Source organism: Portunus trituberculatus, unplaced genomic scaffold (assembly GCF_017591435.1).
Source record: "Portunus trituberculatus isolate SZX2019 unplaced genomic scaffold, ASM1759143v1 PGA_scaffold_64__5_contigs__length_350985, whole genome shotgun sequence".
NCBI lineage: Eukaryota > Metazoa > Arthropoda > Malacostraca > Decapoda > Portunidae > Portunus > Portunus trituberculatus.
In genome coordinates, this window is record NW_025541705.1 from 68,276 (window position 1) to 88,275 (window position 20,000).

Here is a 20,000-nt window from a genome sequence, read left to right on the forward strand (position 1 = left end):
CCAGATTAACTACGGCATACTCATTTGGGACACAGCTAATTCAACCCAGATTAGCCGTATACAAAAATTCTGAATTTTACAGCTAAAGTAGCAAATATGACCACGCCATTCCATATTTAAAAAAGCTGTGATGGCTGAAGATAAAACAAAAATATCACTTTGAATTGGGCATACTAGTACATAACATCATGAATAAAAGAGTACAACATTGGTTATTCACACTGTCGAGAGTGGAAGATGTTAACGCCCGCGTTGTAAACACAAGGCAACAACATCAGCTTTATAGACCAAAATGTCACATGTGCTTGGGGGATAGGTCACTTATTGTGGCAGCACCTTCTTTGTGGAACAGTCTTTCCACTGATGTAAAAGATGCACACTCTCTAAGTTCCTTTAAACGTAAAGTAAAGGCACACCTACGTAGTCAACAATTTCAAATGTAGTGTTCTCTTGTCATTTTGAGTGTATTTCTTTTTTCTTTGTAATTTTGTTGTATTAATGCAAATTTTACCTATTTTACATATAATTTTGATTTCCTTTCTCTTTGTAATTTTATTGCATTAATGCAAATTTAACCTATTTTACATATAATTTTATCTTTAAATGTTATGTTGTATAATCATATTTCAATTTTATTGCATTTTACTGACAAAGTTCATTTTGTGTTCTTATTCATTTATATTTATATTAATACTAATATTTTATACTGTATTGAAATTAACTCATGTGTGTTATTTACAAAGAATAACCATTGTAGAGTGGAAAATTAATTAATTTCACGTAAGTTCAATTCAGTTCCTCTAACTGACTGCAGCTTCTTTCTAACCGCCAAAATGTTGCATTTCTTTTATCTCTTTTATCGCTATTTTCATGCTAACTGCTCTACTGATCTTGCTAATTGCATGCCTCCCCTCCTTCTGCGGCCTCGCTGCACAAGGCTTTCTTCTTCATCTCATCCCTATTTTTCTCCAGCTCTCTAATACAAGGGTTTATTTAACCAGTCATCTCAATCATTCACAACTTTCTCTGGTAAACCCTGAAAGTACCTGCCTGCTTCTGTATATCTATCTTCCTACGCCTTGACTTCTTTTAAGAAGCAGGTCTTCATACATTTGTCCCTGAATTTTGGTTAACTCTCTTGACTTTTAAGGGAACTGGCAACCAAGTGGGCCTTTTTTATCCATTTTTTTTCTTGCCCTTGGCCAGTTGACCCTCCTGCATAAAGACAAGTTGTAGTAGTAATAACAGTAATAGTAGTAAAAGTAGCAGTAGCACTAGTAGTAGTAGTAGTAGTAGTAGTAGTAGTAGTAGTAGTACCAGAAGTAGTAGTAGTAGTAGTAGTAGTAGTAGTAGTAGTAGTAGTAGTAGTAGTAGTAGTAGTAGTAGTAGCAGTAGTAGCAGCAGCAGAGTAGTAGTAGAGTAGTAGTGGTGGTAGTAGTGGTGCTAGTAATGTAATAGTGCTAGTGCTGGTGAAGCAGTGGTAGTAGTAGTAGTAGTAGTAGTAGTAGTAGCAATTGTAGTAACAGCAGCAGCAGCAGCAGCAGCAGCAATAATAGCAGTAGTAGTAGTAGTAGTAGTAGTAGTAGTAGTAGTAGTAGTAGTAGTAGTTCTAGTAGCAGTAGTGGTGGTGGTGGTGGTGGTGGAAGTAGTAGTAGTAGTAGTAGTAGTAGTAGTAGTAGTTGTTGTTGTTGTTGTTGTTGTTGTTGTTGTTGTTGTTTTTGTTGTTATAGTAGTAACAGTGGTAGTAACAGCAGCAGCAGCAGCACCAGCAGCAATAGTAGTAGTAGTAGTAGTAATAGTAATGGTAGCAGCAGAAATAGCAATAGTGCTGTAATAGTAGTAGTAGTAGTAAAAGTAGTAGTAGTAGTAAGAGTAATAGTAATAGTAATTGTAGCAGTAGTAGTAATAACTGTAGTATCATCTTTCCCTCTTTTAATAATTTATCCTGATGGCACCACTGCCATCTCATCTTTCTTATAAAAAAAAAAAAATGGATGGATTTTATTATAAGGCGCCGCAACATCTGTCGTTATTTGGCACCGCTACAATAATGTAAACAAACAAAATTGTTGATAAAAACAACTAAAAGCAGTTAAAACCAATAAAATAGCTAAAAATCTAAAAATACAATAAAACTAAATAAAACATTGAAATACATATAATGAAATAAAATAATATTCTTAACTTTGGGAGAATACCAGCTTCTCCGAAAAACCTAAACACGACATGGCCTTGGGCCAGGCACTCTGGTCCAAGGGCTTTTGAGAGATAATAGACACCGCTATCTCTACCGCGACAACGGTAGAGGTAGCGGTGTCGTAACTCAATTAAACTAGGGCACTCTACAAGCAGGTGCCGCACCGTAAGCGGCACCAGGCAGTCATCACAGTAAGGTTGAGGGTCCCTGGTCAACAGGTACTTATTTGTAAGGTACGTGTGACCTATACGCAGTTGCGCCAATAAAGTCTGTAAACGGCGTTCCCGGACATGTGTATATGTCCATTGAGGGATAGAGGAAGTAGTGATCTCTCCCATTTTCGAGGTTGCGACCCCCGTTAGCCATCTTCTCTGTCAAATTGCTGCAAGCGCCACACGAATTAGATGAAATTTTTCTCGAAACGGAACAGGGGCAGGGGATAGAGCGCGACTTGCTGCCTCTTTAGCGAGGCGGTCTGCGTGTTCATTCCCTGGAACACCAACGTGACCAGGGACCCAACAGAACCCAACACGATATCCTCTTCTGGTAAGTAGATATATAGTCACTCTAGGGCTGATAAAACCAATGGGTGAAGGGAGATAGTGGAAGAGAGAGAAGTAAGAGCACTGCGACAGTCACTAAAAATTGTAAAAGACGAAACCGGGAGAGTAAAAATAATATGTAAAGCTAGGACTATGGCAGACAGCTCCGCAGTAAAGATGGATGCCACTGAAGGAAGGCTGCCAGACCGATAAAAAGAGGGGAAAACCACACTAAACCCAACGCCTGCGTCGGATTTGAAACCATCAGTAAAAACAGGTATATCATCAGATTGGATCAAAAAGTGTTCTAAAAACCGTGTGTGGGACAGATAAATTTGGATTTTGCTGTAGGCGCGGCAACAGCCAAGGTCATTTAGGAACGCTACCAAAATTTAAATAGGACGAAAAGAAAAAAAAAATAAAGAAAAATTACAAAGTAACTAAAAATAATTAAAAACAATACAATTAAAAGTTGCTAAAACACTAAAAACACGATAACACCTCAAAATGCATAAGTAAAAATTCTAAAATTCACAAATAGGGGAGAAGACCAGCCTCCCCCCAAAAAAAAACAACATCATGGCCAAGGGCCAGACACGCTGGTCCAAAAATCTCAGAAAGAAGATAGACACCGCTATCTCCATCGCAGCACCGATAGAGGTAGCGGTGTCGCAGGTCTATTAAACTAGGGCACTCCACAAGTAGGCAGTCATCACAGTAAGGTGGAGGGGTCCCTGGTTTTTCTCGCCCCTCCAACTGCTTACTCTGTATAAGGGCCTTATCCGTCCCTGTATGGAGTACTCTTCGCATGTTTGGGGGGGTTCCAGTCACACAACTTTGCTTGATAGGGTGGAATCGAAAGCACTTCGTCTCATCAACTCCCCTCCTCTGACTAACTGTCTTCACTCTCTTTCTCACCGCCGAAATGTTGCATCCCTTTCTATATTATATCGCTATTTTCATGGTAACTGTTCTACTGATCTTGCTAACTGCATGCCTCCCCTTCTCCTGCGGCCACGCTGCACAAGGCTTTCTTCTTCCTCACATCCCTATTCTGTCCAACTCTCTAATGCAAGAGTTAACCAGTACGCTCAATCATTCATCCCTTTCACTGGTAAACTCTGGAACTCTCTCCCTGTATCTGTATTTCCAAATTTCTACAACTTGTCTTCTTTTAAGAGGGAGGTATCGAGGCATTTGCTCCCCTAATTCTGGCTGACGGTTTTGGCACTTTCTCTACTCTTTGGAGAGCCAGCGCTCAAGTGGGCTTTTTTCTAACTTTCCTTATTTTTGCCTTTGGCTGGTCCCCTTCCCTACGTAAAAAAAAAAAAAAAAAAAAAGGAGGTACCTTTGTGTAAGTTATGTGTGACCTATACGCAATCGCGCCAATAAAGTCTGTGCACTGCGGTCCCAGACATGGGTGTATGTCCAGTGAGGAATAGAGGAAGTAGTGATCTCTCCAATTTTTGAGGTTGCGACCCCAGTTAGCCATCTTCTCTGCCAAAGTGCTGCAACTGCCTCACAAATTAGAGGAAATACATCTCGAAAAGGAACAGGGGCAGGAGATGGTGCGCGACTTGCTGCCTCTTTAGCGAGGCGATCTGCGTGTTCATTCCCTGGAGCACCTATATGACCAAGGACCCAACAGAACCCAAAACGATAATTATCCTCTTCTAGTAAGTAAATAGAACCACTCCAGGGCTGATAAAACCAAAGGGTGAAGAGAAATAAAAGAAGAAAGAGCAGTAAGAGCACTGCGGCAGTCACTAGAAGTTGTAAAAGACGAAACCGGGAGAGTAAAAATTATCTGTAAAGCTAGGACAATGGCAGACAGCTCCGCAGTAAAGACTGATGCCACCGAAGGAAGGCTGAAAGACCGATAAAAAGAGGGGAAAACCACACTAAACCCAACGCCTGCGTCGGATTTGGAACCATCAGTAAAAACGGGAATGTCATCAGAATGGATAAAAAAAAGTGTTCTAAAAACCGTGTGTGGGACAGAGCTGGCAGAAAATCCTTCTTGCCATCCATGGCAGGAGGGCATAATGAAACAACCGAAAGCTGCCAATAACCAACTCGTGGGAGCCGGAAAGAGTAAACAGGAGTGGGGTTGATAGACAAGTCCATCATGAGGTTTGCCACTCGAAAGCCAAAAAGTTTAGGTAGACTCGGTCGAGTGACATACGCCTGCGAACGCGAGTCCCGCAATATTGGCATACAAGGGACGGAATCAGGAAGACGGTGGGTGCAAAACCAACACCGGAGCATCGAAGACTGGCGCCGGAGGTCCACCGGCCAGAAGCCAGCATCCACTAATAAGTTAGGAATTGGAGATGTCCGAAATGCACCCGTAGCCAAGCGAATCCCAGCATGATGCACGGAGTCAAGTACACGTAGACGTTCCTTAGTTCCAGAGGAGTAGATTTCACAACCGCATTCCAGCTTAGGATGCATTAGTGCAGGGGTCGGCAACCTTTTGAACATAGTGTGCCAGTTTATAATTCATGCCACTTTTTTACTCCCTTGCGTGCCAAATGTTATTTTTTCAGCCCTATATGTAGCCTACGAAAATGAAAATTATAATTATACACTATGACTGAGTATGTAGTGACCATTGTAATTAAAGTAGGATGTATTTTTCTCCACATGCATAACATAAATGTAACACTTTTTGTAGCATTTAGTATTCTTAGAAACTAAAATATACTTCTTTATTGTAAAATTATACTCACAATATTAATGCGATCCTTGCCCTTGCTTCCCTTTGGCCAAAGTTGAAATTTCAGGTGAATATCTGGACACCTTGAGCTTTACACAACCCTCAGAATGATCCGTTGTAAGGTTGCTGCGATGGGGATTGAGGATGTGCTTCATGTGTGAAAATATCTGCTCGCACTGATATGTAGATCCAAATGCTGATAGCAATGCAAAAGCTACTTTCTTCATGCAATTGAATTTATCAGGCAGTGATGTCCAGGAACTTAATATGGAGGCTGCATGATCATTCGTACTAGTTTCCAATATTTCTCGAAGATCCTTAAATTTAGCTGACCACAATGATGAGGCCTGAAAGTCAATTAACTGCATTTCCAACTCCTCAGTTTCCATCCACTCAAAAAGAGATGCGTCCAACTCACTGTATCTAAACGTGTCTGGTCTGATTAAAAGGAAAACACTGGGCCGATGTTTTGAAATCTTGAAATCTGATTGAGAACTCAGATTTCAATTCTTGCATGTACACCTGAAGATCAGTAGTGTTGACAGGATGAGTTGCAGATAAGTTTTTCAAGTTTTTGAAGTAACGGAAAGAACCATTTTAATATCTGATGAGTAAACTGCAAGCTTTGCAACAAATGCCTTCCAAGTATCATACAAGTCCATCACTGTTTTTCCTGCACCTTGCAAGAGAAGACTGAGGTCATTTAGATGTTTGGTGATGTCTGAGAGAAACATAAGTTTCACAATCCAATCTCTGTCCTCCAGCTCAGGGTAGCCTTGGCCTTTTTCTGTTAAGAAAAGCTTGATTTCATCAAAGCATTCCACAAATCTCTCCAATACCTTCCCACAGCTTAGCCACCTAACACTGCTGTGCAAGGGTATATCTTTGTAAGCACTGTCCACCTCTTCAAGGAAAGCTTGAAACTGCCTGTGCGTAAGAGAAGAGTGTGCAACAACAAAATTCACTACTTTTGTTACAGTAGCCATCACCTTGTTGAGATCAGAGCTCGAGATTTTGGCACATAAATTTTCTTGATGAATTATGCAGTGCAATTTCAAAATGGGGTGTCCAATTTTATCCTCAACAAGCTTGGTAAAACCCTTGTTTTTTTCCTACCATAGCAGGGGCACCATCTGTTGTTACTGCAAAAATCTTTCTTATGTCAACCCCTCTGTCCTCAAAATGGTCAGTGAATGTCTTCAGTATGTCCTCCCCCCTTGGTAGTGCCATACATAGGTTGAAGACAGCACAGCTCCTCGTGTATCTCTGTGTCACTGTACCTGGCAAAAACAGCCAGACGGGGAATGTCATTTATATCCACGCTTTCATCCAGGGCCACACTGAACACAGGTGTAGTTGTTAAAGCAACAGTTTGCTGCTCACCTACATTAGCAGCCATTTCAGAAATACGTCTCTCCACGGTCCTAGCTGAGGCAGGCATATCTTTTATCCTTGAGATGATCATCTGTTTGTTTGATATGCCATCAAATAACACCTCAGAGCACTCTAGGAAAGCTGCTTTTATGAAATCTCCATCAGTAAAAGGCTTTCCATGCTTAGCAATACACAGAGCTAGTTTGTAACTGGCCTCAGTTGCATTGTTTTTGCTAGCACTCAGGTTCTTAAACACATTACTTTGTTTCTCATAGCGGGATACTGCTTTCTTAATCGCTTCAGCCTTGTCTGCACTGTCCTTGAAAGTCTTATCGTGTTTTGTTTCAAAGTGTCTTTTAACACTAGATGTGCGGCACACGACATTTTCGCAGCAGAGAGCACACACAGCACGATCATTCTGTTGAATAAATCCAAAGTCATTTGTCCATGATGACTGAAATGATCGGACATCAAGCTTGACTTTTTTCGCAGTAGCCATGGCGACAGTAACTAGAAAGAGTGTCACTCAGGGCAGGTAAATAGTCACTGAAACAGCAGCGCTGCTTGACTAATGCGTCACCAGCGGCGGGGACCAACGTGTCTCATACTCGTCTACATCTCGCTGTGCTCACGTACACCTCATCGCGGGTACAAAACATTTTCGTTTTAATTTAATCATTTTAATATATCATAAGAAAGAAATATTTAGAATCATACGAAAATTTAAATCATAACTGTAAGGATGTACAATACACATTTTCTCTCTCTCTCTCTCTCTCTCTCTCTCTCTCTCTCTCTCTCATTATTTTGTTGCTTAACTTTTTTTTCTTTGCTCCTTCATATCACGTGGCGTGCCATAGGTAAGCACTCTGCGTGCCAAGTCTGGCACGCGTGCCATAGGTTGCCGACCCCTGCATTAGTGTACGGTGAAGCAGCAGCAAAGTGTCCCTCTCCGCACCCCAAGAGGTGTGACATAAAACCAGAAGAAGGGATAATGCCTGCCGACAAGACACCTTAAGAGAACGGAAATGGGGAACCCAGATGAGACGGTTGTCAAACAAAAGGCCAAGGTATCGAGTCGCCTCCACGCATGAGAGACGTCTATTGGCGAGGTATAAATCAGGGTCTGGAAGTACACCACGGTTGCGACAAAAATGCACGGCTACGGTCTTCGAAATGGAGAATCGAAAACCGTTCATGTTGGCCCAACCGAACCCCCTATTGATAGCCAGTTGGAGCTTGCGCTCGATCAGTGACATCCTTATATGTGGTCGTCCACATATAAGGAGCTGTGAACGCCATCCGGTAGAGTATCAATAACATCATTTGTTGCGACTGCGAATAAGGTAACACTAAGAATACTTCCCTGTGGGACGCCATTATTTAGAGCAGTAGCCTCGGAGAGAAAACTCCCCACTGGAACCTGTAAAAGACGTCTGGATAAAAACTACTGAATAAAAATAGGTAGGTGGCCACGAAGGCCAAAATTAAACAAGGACTGTAAAATGCCATAACACCAAGCCGTGTCGTAGGCCTTCTCCAGGTCAAAAAAAGACTGTTACTTGATGGTGGTGATTAGTGAAGGCCTCACAAATAGAAGACTCTAGGGATAAAAGAGCATCAGTAGTAGACCTCATCTTTCGGAAGCCGTACTGTACCGATGACAAGTACTTCCCCCCTCTCCAAGTACCACATGAGTCTTACATTTACCATCTTTTCTAACACTTTACAAATGCAGGATGTCAAAGATATAGGATGGTAGTTCGTAGCCTGAAGATTATCTTTCCCAGGCTTCGGAAATGGGAGAACCACTGCGACAGCCCAAGAAGATGGAAAGTCACCGGTATGCCAAATCATATTATAAAGATTTAATAAAAAGTTAAAAGCATTGTCAGACATGTGGCGCAAGAAGACATAAGGAATATCATCTGGCCCAGGAGAAGAGTAATGACACTAGAAGAAAGGAGTCTGTAACTCGGAGGCAGAAAAGGGGACATTATAAGACTCCCTTCCAGTGGAAGAAAAATTTATGCCGAGAGATTTCATTCTCTGACGGTGACGTGCTCCCAGGGCTGCAGAATGCCCGCGGGAAACACTGGCAAAGTGCGAAGAGGTCGGCAACAGTCCTAGGGTCTGCCACCGTCCGCCCAGCAGAAAACAAAACTGGTGGGGAAGGAGCAGAACACTTCCCAGCAATTCGGCGGACTTTTTTGAAGACATTCGTAAGAAAGGTGCGGGCGTTAATGGAAGAGACATAGGCCTTCTAAGAGGCTGTTTGTGCCTCTTTCAAAACGCGGCGGGCACGAGCTCGGCAGCGTCGAAAAGCTTCCAGGCACTGCGGGTCCCCACGATGTCGCCGGAGAGGAGAGAAAGCTGGCCGTTTCTCTTTCACAGCATTAGTACATGCTGCGTTCCACCAAGGAACGGGACGCTTAGTAAAGCGACCGGACGTCCTAGGGATTGTCTGAAGCGCTACTGAATGTAAAAAATCGGTAAAATAATCAACAGCTTAAGCACAAGTAGAAAAGTCAGCCAGCGGACGGATAAAAGAGGTAAGGTCTGTGAATCGAGGCCAATCTGCCTTGTCTAAAACCCAGCGTGGGGCCGGGACTGTGGCTCAGAGTTCACAGATTCTAATAAAATCGGAAAGTGGTCACTACCGTGTAAATCCGGTAGGACCCGCCAATTAAAATCAAGGAAAGAATTAGATGTACACAGAGAAAGATCGATAGCTGTAAAAGTCCCAGTAGGACTATGGAAATGTGTAACATCCCAGAATTCAAAACCTCCAATCCCTCATCCTCAATAAAAGAACCGATTAAAACCCCATGCAGATTACAAGCACCTTCATCCACAATGGGTGACGGCTGTTAAAATCTCCCAACAAGAGGAAAGGCGGAGTCAGCTCACGCACCAGACCGTCAAGCTCACACCCTGGAGACAGGAAGCCGAAGAGGGAGATATAAACTGCAAATGCTGTAGGATCCTCCCATAAAAACCTTAACAGCAACCACCTGAAGGGGAGAGTTAAGTTGTAAAGGGACAACAAGTATATCCTGACGGACTAGAATAGCTGTACCACCGTGGTGGCCTTGGTCAGGGAAAGGAGTGCTACAAAAGGCACGATAGCCAGGAGGACTAGAATAAGTACTATCACCTAGCATAGTCTCTTATAGAGCTACACAGGCTGGAGAGAACTCCGACAATAAAGCTCGGATTTCCCCCACACGAGGTGCGAAGGCCTCTACAGTTCCACTGTAGAAGCTTGAAGATGACTATTTAGGTGCAGTGGACGGGCGAGCCTTTTGAATGGGCTGCCACAGAAGGCTGGACAGAAACTACTGGAGCTACCATTGCAGAGCGGTCCCTAGAGGACTCACGATCATGTGCAACGGAAGAAACCTTAGATTGCTTAGGCTGAGCTAAATTTATCGACTCCGCAGAGCCGCTGTGTCGTTTGGTCAAGCCCTTCAAAGGCTTAGGCGATACATGGGGCAAATGGACATCCACTACATGAGTGACTTTGGTCAACTACGTATTGTTCTCGTCACTTCTAAAAGATGACTCAACCGAGTCATCGGACAAAAGGGCAAACCTATTGGCCAAATGAACAGGAACACCCGCCCCAATAGAGCGAGAGGTAGCAGAAGTTATCGTCTTCGGTCCGGCAGACTCAGCTGAAGAGCGAGCGGCCAATGAAGCATAGGATGTCGCACCAGCACCATCCCTCTGACGGTACAGGAGTTCGCGTCGGGCGCTACCTAGGCTGATGAACTGAGTGTTAGCAAGTTGTAAAATGTCCTGCTCCAAGCGATACCTTGGGAATTGCCTGGAACGTACCTGGTTAGCATCACGGCAATGAAAACAATAAGCAGCAGCATTGCAATGCTCCTCAGAATGTGAGTTTAGTGCAGAGCAATTACCACATCGAGAAGCTTCCTTACATGAGCTTTTGCCGAGACCGTACCCATAGCATGAGAAACACTGAAGAGGGCGAGAAACAGAACGCCTCACCCTAAGATTGATAGGACCGATATGAACACGGTGTGGGAGGGTGGAACCAAACAAGGTGAGAAAGAAGATGTTGGAAGAGTTCCTCATCTTAGTCACCTATTGGACTGAGCTAGAACACATTACTAGTATTTTCTCTTCAGGAAATTCGTAAAGATCCTGACTGTACACACAACCTTTACTGTAATTAAAGGTGAGATGTGCCTTAATAGTCTCAAACATGCTGTCAGAAGGACATGGTAGATGTTGCAACATCCTTGCCTGCGTGATATCTTTCGCTTGCTCTAGCATTCCCTTACCGTATTTCTTGAGGTTTCCTTCAGAAATCGTGCCGATCTCTTTGACAGGTACTGGGAGGCATGTATGAAATTCCCGCGCCCATTTTTGTAGTACGCCACAAACCAACGAGGAGGCGCGATCTGGCGGACTTCAGGAACTGAGTTCTCTGAACGATGGTCATAAAGATTTGGGATGTTGTCCGTGTTACTGTCCGAAATATTGCGAGAGTGGAGAAGTTCTGTATTAAAGCCAGAGCCAGCAAGGGGCAGGATGCTACATGTTCATAAGCCAAACGGGCTTCATCGCATGACAGAAACGTTACATAGCAGCGATTAGACGGAAAGTCCTTATCGTAAACAAGTCGAATACGGAGAACCGTGCCATACACCTTGAGGAATGAATGCAAGACGTGATAAAAAAAAGATAGATTTATATTTATCATCAAAAGGGAGTCACATGCAGCAGAAATACGTCCCTCAGAAGAACTCCCAAAAAAAGGAGACTGCTGTGGGATGCCCTTGTGGAGGGGAACCCTCCTTCCCATTCAGACCTGAAGATGATGTCTCGCAACCCAGGTCAGCCACCTCACGAGAACTTGACAGTTTTTTGTGTTTAACCATATGTATAAAGTTACACAAAAATTGGCTCCAGGGCAAGGAAACCACCTACTGGGACTACAATGGGAGGGAGCGCTGGCTGCCGTGGACGGGGTACCTCGTCCCCATGCGGACCAGTCGTTTTAAAAAAGGCCCCACATGATACGAATGTTTGTCCAAGACAGAGCTGAGACCCCCCTCCCAAAGCATCCCAGCCTGGACACCCAACCATCCAGCACAGGACGGCCCCTATGGGGCGATCCCTCCAGCGGGTGGCTCCGCTGGTCCACTGGCAGCCTACGTAGGAACCATTTAGTCTGGCCCCTCACTGGCGACCTTACTAGCATGGGTAGTCCTCTCCCCCGCGAAAGGGCAGAGCAGGGGCCTAAGCCCCCTCTAGCCTAGCTTGCCAGGTCACAGGGGCACGCTAGCCCCCCCACCACGACAAGGCGGTTCCCATCTGGGGGGCTATGAAGTAAGGCGTTCTGCTGCATCTACACCAGTTTTTCTCACCCCTCCAACTGTTAACCCTGTACAAGGGTTAACACCCTTGCATGGAGTACTCTTTCAATGCTTGGGGGGTTCATACGGCTTTATTAGATATGGTGGAATTAAAAGCTTTTCGTCTCATCAACTCCCCTCATCTGATTGACTGTCTTCAGCGTTTCTCTCACCGCCGAAATGTTACATCTCTCTCTACCTTTTATAGCTATTTTCAAGCTAACTGCACTACTGATCCTGGTAACTGCATGCCTCCCCTCCTCCTGCGGCCTCACTGCTCAAGGGTTTCTTCTTCCTTTCACCCCTTTTCTGTCCAACCCTCTAGTACAAAAGTTAACCCGTACTCTCAATCATTCATACCTTTCATTGGTAAACTCTGGAACTCCTTACCTGCTACTGTATTTTTATCTTCTTACTACTTGAATTCTTTTAAGAGAGAGGTGTCAAGACATTTTGTCCCAGGCTTTTAGGGAGACTATAGTTCCAGTGATTTATATTTTCTAATATTTTGTTGCACTTGGAAGCTCTCCCTCTTACATAAAAAAAATGTAGTAGGAGTAGTAGTAGCAGTAGTAAGAGTTGTAGCAGTTTTAGTATTACTGTTATTATTATTATTATTATTATTAGTAGTAGTAGTAGTAGTAGTAGTAGTAGTAGTAGTAGTAGTAGTTGTAGTACTAGTATTAAAATTATTATTATTAGTAGTAGTATTAGTAGTATTACTATTATCATTATTACTAACGTTATTATTATTATTAGTAGTAGTAGTAATAGTAGTAGTAGTAGTAGTAGTAGTAGTAGTAGTAGTAGTAGTAGTAGTAGTAGCAAAAGCATTAGTAGTAGAGAGAGAGAGAGAGAGAGAGAGAGAGAGAGAGAGAGAGAGAGAGAGAGAGAGAGAGAAAACTTCCATAATCCATCCCTCTAGACAAAAGAGACAGGATAAGGTACTTGGGAAAAAAAAAACCTACCAATGAGCCTCCGATTCATAGGAAAGACACATCCGATAGTAATAATAATAATAATAATAATAATAGTACTAATAATAATAATAATAATGATAATAATAATAATAATAATAATAATAATAATAATAATAATAATAATAATAATAATAATAATAACAATAATAATGATAATAATAATAACAATAGCGATAACAATCAGTAGTACCCGCTGAAGTAGTAGTAGTAATAGTAGTAGTAGTAATAGTAGTAGTTTGCGTCTCATAACTCAAGGGGGCAGTCACAGCCTACCCTTTAAAAACATATCTCATTCTTCACACAAAACTACATGCACCTACCACACATGCACCCTTTACTTCAAATCATAATTTAAAAGAAAAATGTGACCCGAAAATAACGCCTCGGAGGGGGAGGGGAGGGGAGGGGACCAAAAATGTCCCCAGGTCGGACACCTCTAATGTTAAAGACCCCAAATGCCTTGACACTTCCCCCAACTTTTTCTACATTAACTTCTGCAAGATTAGCAGTCTTAGATCTATCTAATTTTCAATCTATGGAACACCACCTCTCCTCTACTAAACCTCATCTTTTCCTCACCGAAGCACAGCTGTCTGAGGCAACTGACAGTAGCCCCTTCTCTGTTCCCTCCTTTCTCTATTCTCATTTTCATTCCAAAGCTGGATGTTGCGTCTATGTGCGCAACGACTTAACTTGCTCTCGTGCCCACGCTCTTGAGTCTTCCGAATTTTTCACCATCTGGCTACGACTTAACAGTCACTCTCAAACTAAATTCATCTGTGCTGTTTATCTCTCCCCTAACTTTTCTGACTAAAGCAAATTCTTCGACTACTTAACTTCTAAAGTGGAGCACATTCTGTCTCTCTACCCTTTCGCTGAAATTTCCATTCTTGGAGATTTCAATGTTTACCACCAGCTTTGGCTTTCCTCTCCTTTCACTGACCACCCTGGTGAACTAGCCTTCAACTTTGCTATCATCCATGACCTAGAGCAACTACTCGTACTCCTGACCGTCTTGGAGACACGCCCAACATTCTTGATCTTTTCCTCACCTCTAACCCTTCTGCTTATGTTGTCACACTTTCATCTCCATTGGGCTCCTCCAATTACAATATCATTTCTGTATCTTGTCCTATTTCTCCAATCCCTCCGCAGGATCCCCCAAAGCGAAGGTGCCTCTGGCGTTTTGCCTCTGTCAGCTGGGGGGACCTGAGGAGGTATTATGCTGATTTTTCCCTAGAGTGATTATTGCTTCCGTGTCAGAGACCCATCTCTTTGTGCTGATCGCATAACAGAGGTGTTAGTGTCTGACATGGAGGCGTACTTTCCTCATTCTTTTTCTCAACCTAACCTTCTAAACTTTGGTTTAACTCAGCCTGTTCTCGTGCTGTACATGATAGAGAGGCTGCCCACAAAAGGTACGAACCTTCCTGAATCTCATGCACTTTATATCTCTGCCCGGAATCATGCCAGGTCTGTTCTTCAACTTGCCAAACACTCTTTCATAAATAGAAAATGTCAAAATCTTTCAAACTCAAACTCCCTCGTGACTTCTGGCATCTAGCCAAAAACATCTCAAATAACTTCACTTCTTCATCTTTCCTCCTTTATTTCATCCTGATGGCACCACTGCCATCTCTTCTGTCTCTAAAGCTGAACTCTTTTCTCAAACCTTTGCTCACAACTCCACCTTGGACGATTCTGGGCTTGTCCTCCCTCTCCTCCTCCCTCTGACTATTTCATGTCTACAATCAAAATTCTTCGTAATGATGTTTTCCATGCCCTTGCTGGCCTAAACCCTCGGAAGGCTTATGGACCTGATGGGGTCCCTCCTATTGTTCTCAAAAACTGTGCTTCTGTGCTTGCACCTTGCCTGGCCAAACTCTTCCAACTTTGTCTATCGACTTCTACCTTTCCTTCCTGCTGGAAGTTCGCCTACATTCAGCCTGTTCCTAAAAGGGTGACCGTTCTAACCCCTCAAACTACCGTCCTATAGCTTTAATCTCTTGCTTGTCTAAAGTTTTTAATCTATCCTGAATAGGAAGATTCTCAAACATCTGTCACTTCACAATCTTCTGTCTGATCGCCAGTATGGCTTCCGTCAAGGTCGCTCTACTGGTGATCTTCTGGCTTTCCTTACTGAGTCTTGGTCATCCTCTTTTAGAGATTTCGGTGAAACTTTTGCTGTTGCGTTAGACATATCAAAAGCTTTTGATAGAGTCTGGCATAAAGCTTTGATTTCAAAACTGCCCTCTTACGGCTTCTATCCTTCTCTCTGCAACTTTATCTCAAGTTTCCTTTCCGACCGCTCTATTGCTGCTGTGGTAGACGGCTACTGTTCTTCTCCTAAACCTATTAATAGTGGTGTTCCTCAGGGTTCTGTCCTGTCACCCACTCTCTTTCTATTATTCATTAATGACCTTCTTAACCAAACTTCTTGCCCTATCCACTCCTACGCTGATGATACCACCCTACATCTTTCCACGTTCTTTCAGAGACGTCCAACCCTTCAGGAAATTAACAGATCACGCGGGGACGCCACGGAACGCCTGACTTCCGATCTTTCTAAAATTTCCGATTGGGGCAGAGAAAATCTAGTAGTTTTCAATGCCTCAAAAACTCAATTCCTCCATCTATCAACTCGACACAACCTTCCAGACAACTATCCTCTTCTTCAATGACACTCAACTGTCTCCCTCTTCCACAATGAATATCCTCGGTCTGTCCTTTGCTCATAATCTTAACTGGAAACTTCACATCTCATTTCTTGCTAAAACAGCTTCTACGAAGTTAGGTGTTCTGAGGCGTCTCCGCCAGTTTTCTCGCCCTCCAACTGCTTACTCTGTATAAGGGCCTTATCCGTCCCTGTATGGAGTACTCTTCGCATGTTTGGGGGGTTCCAGTCACACAGCTTTGCTTGATAGGGTGGAATCGAAAGCTCCCTTTCTATCTTTTATCGTTATTTTCATGGTAACTCTTCTACTGATCTTACTAACTGCATGCCTCCCCTCCTCCTGCGGCCACGCTGCACAAGGCTTTCTTCTTCCTCTCATCCCTATTCTGTCCAACTCTCTAATGCAAGAGTTAACCAGTACGCTCAATCATTCATCCCTTTCACTGGTAAACTCTGGAACTCCCTCCCTGCATCTGTATTTCCGAATTCCTACAACTTGTCTTCTTTTAAGAGGGAGGTATCGAGGCATTTGCTCCCCTAATTCTGGCTGACGGTTTTGGCACTTTTACACTTTTGGAGAGCCAGCACTCAAGTGGGCCTTTTTAACTTTCTTTTTTTTGCCTTACTTGGCTGGCCCTCTTCCCTACGTAAAAAAAAAAAAAAAAAAAAAAAAAAAAATATATATATATATATATATATATATATATATATATATATATATATATATATATATATATATATATATATATATATATATATATATATATATATATATATATATATATATATATATATATATATATATATATATATATATATATATATATATATATATATATATATATACTCTTATCTCTCTCTCTCTCTCTCTCTCTCTCTCTCTCTCTCTCTCTCTCTCTCTCTCTCTCTCTCTCTCTCTCTCTCTCTCTCTCTCTCTCTCTCTCTCTCTCTCTCTCTCTCTCTCTCTCTCTCTCTCTCTCTCTCTCTCTCTCTCTCTCTCTCTCTCTCTCTCTCTCTCTCTCTCTCTCTCTCTCTCTGTCAATATTTATTTACATATGAATCTATAAGCAACATCAATAGTAACAACAAAAATAACAACACACACACACACACACACACACACACACACACACACACCCGCGTAGTGTAGTGGTTAGCAAGCTCGACTCACAATCGAGAGGGTCCGGGTTCGAGTCCCGGAGGCGGCGAGGCAAATGGGCAAGCCTCTTAATGTGTAGCCCATGTTCAGTTAGCAGTAATGTAACTCGAGGGGTTGTGGCCTCGCTTTCTAGGTGTGTGGGTGTGTGTGTCTCAGTCTACCGAAGATCGGTCTATGAGGTCTGAGCTCGGTCGATAATGGGGAAGACTGGCTGGGTGACCAGCAGGGCAGGCAACCGTGGTGAATTACACACACACACACACACACACACACACACACACACACACACACACACACACACACACACACACACACACACACACACACACAGAGAGAGAGAGAGAGAGAGATCCCCCCTTCCCCCTTGGACAAGAGAGAAAGGAGGAAGTAGTACTTGTTAATAATAATAACAATAATGCTAATAATGATAGCTATTACTGTTACTAATTATTATTATTATTATTATTATTATTATTATTAATATTATTATTATTATTATTATTATCTTAGGAAGAGGGAAACATACAAACAGAACAGCAAATACTGTATAATCAAAAATAAAAAGTGAGACAGCCACAAAGCACCACCTGAACGATCCCAACCACAATGACCAGAGATAAACCTTGTTGTCTGCTGTGGCTGCTGTGTGTTGTGACTGGCAGCCTAGGAATCTCAGCAGGATTCCAAGACAACGATTATCTTCCTACTCTACCAGAAGACCCTTTGCAGCCAGTGTGGGACGATCTGGATACTCTACCATTAGAGATTCTCAACGGTTTCAAAGACCAAATGGACTTTCACACTCGCCAGATGAAGACCTTGCTGACACAAATTTTAAACCGTCTCTCGTCTCTGGAAGATAAGATGCAACACGAAATCACGTCCCTACGCGAGGAAATGGGGGATTTAGTGACGGATAGATTGGTTAACGCCGAAACTATGATTCTGGAGGGCTTATCTAAGTTTTCTAACGCCATTACTGCCAGCATGAAGGAAAAATGTGACATGGTTGACCATGCAACTTCCTTCTCTGGAAAGTGGCTGGAGATCGTGAATGCGACAGTGAAGGAGGCAACGACCACTTGCTCCACACAGGCAGCGGGTCAGAGAGCAAGCATGAATCAAACAGTGTCTAAACTGGAGGCAGTGGCAATGAGGGTAGAGGAGACGGCAGCGAAGGTGGAGGAGACGGCAGTGAAAATGGAGGAGACGACAGCGAATGTGGACGAGACGGTGACGAAGGTGGAGGAGACTACAACGAAGGTGGAAGAAATGGACACGAAGGTAGAGGAGACGGCAGGGAATATGGAGGAGACGGCAACGAAGGTGGAGCTGGCGGCAGCGAAAGTAGAGGAGATGGTGGCGAAAGTGGAGGAGGCGGCTGCGAAGAGAGAATCGGCGGTGGAGGTAAATGTGGAAGAGAGTTTGAGAAATGGGAACAGGACGCATCGCGCGACAGATGGTTACGGAACAGTAAGTTTGTTGTTTGTTAATTTTTATGATGTGTTACTGATTATTTCACACGACAATGAATACATTTTAAAGATAAGAACAACTCAAGCTTTTTTTCTAGTGCTAAGCTTATTTTTTCTTGGGTCCATTTATGATCAGCCCTACTTGTTAATGCAAATTAGTTTCAAGCATATTATAATGAAAGTACAATAGTGCTTGCAGGATTACAGGATTAAATACAAATGGACGAAGCATACAGTGACTTCCTAGCTATTTGTCTATTCTGTCTCTCAACTACATCCAAAGCGTTCCGTGAATTCAGTCGCAGCTAATCCTAAAAATATGCTCACACAAACAAGAAAGCTCAAGAAAATGAGTGAGTGAGTGAGTGATTTAGGTTAGGCCCCACAACAGCTTGGGTCATATGGTGCTGCAACCAAACGGTACAAAGCATTAAATTGAACAAAATTAAAGAAAATGTTAGTAATAAAGGATATTGTAAAAAATAAAAGGTTAAATGAAAATGTTAAAAACTAGAATTAAAATACACTATAAAGCAAAATATAAAATAAACAAGCAGTTTTACAACAAATGGATGAAGCCAACTTCCTCCAAATAATGCAGCACGTCAACATCCAGGAAGGGACACTCGGGCTCTAGCACCTGGCAGGGGAAAAATACTAGCCGCACTGCGACACCAGTACAGGAAACGGTCCCTCAGGTCGAACGAACTTGTGCACTCGATGAACAGGTACAGTACCGTCAAAAGAACCAAGCAATTGTCACAGTACGGCTGGTGATCACAGGACATCAGGTAACCGCAGGCGTGGCCTATCTCCAGACGAGCCAAAGCCGTTTGCGAGCATCAGTCTTGAACTGCAGCATCACGGTCTAGACTTTAGATCAAGGATTCTAGGGGGGATGTACGGGTTCAATGAGCGGGCTTGAGGAATTGATTAGGGAACCTCGCTTCTAACAGATGGCGCGCAGGTCGCAGGTAGTAAGTGTTGGTTGCCGCGTAGGTTCGAATCCTACTCACTGCGCCATGTTGGTTGCGGGATGTATAATGGAGGGCGTGTATGCCTAAGTAAGGGGCAGACATACACGCAGTGCACGTAGATTCTTTACTTGTCCTTAGAGCTACAAAGGGTAGGAAATGGCGGCCAGTAGCGACTCGGGAGCACAGGTTCATGCGCTAGCTGAATGCGCAGAGAAATACACAGTGTTGCCACATACACGTAATATGCATTGATATAATACATAACCCACAGTAATGGGGTGAAGGATGGGGGATCCAAGGATTCTAGAGAGGATATACGGATCCAATGGGCAAGCTGGAGGAATTGATTAGGGAACCTCGCTTTCAACAGATGGCACACCATCTACCAAGGGTAGAAGTGGTCACAAGACAGACGTAGACGATGCAAGTAAGGAGTATGGTATGGCCCAGCCGGAGGCAGGCAGAAAAAGCATATATATATATATATATATATATATATATATATATATATATATA

General features: G+C 43.0%; 1 protein-coding gene across 2 annotated transcripts in view; it reads left to right on the plus strand.

The window, feature by feature from the left end:
- Positions 1-20,000, plus strand: part of LOC123501000 (fibrinogen-like protein 1) — a 93,514-nt gene that overhangs the window by 18,413 nt on the left and 55,101 nt on the right. For both annotated transcript variants that reach the window (XM_045249555.1, XM_045249554.1), the window contains exon 2: positions 17,543-18,505. In XM_045249555.1, coding sequence (XP_045105490.1) covers positions 17,639-18,505 — 867 coding nt within the window. In that variant the 5' untranslated portion in view covers positions 17,543-17,638. The remainder of the gene's footprint in view (positions 1-17,542; positions 18,506-20,000) is intronic.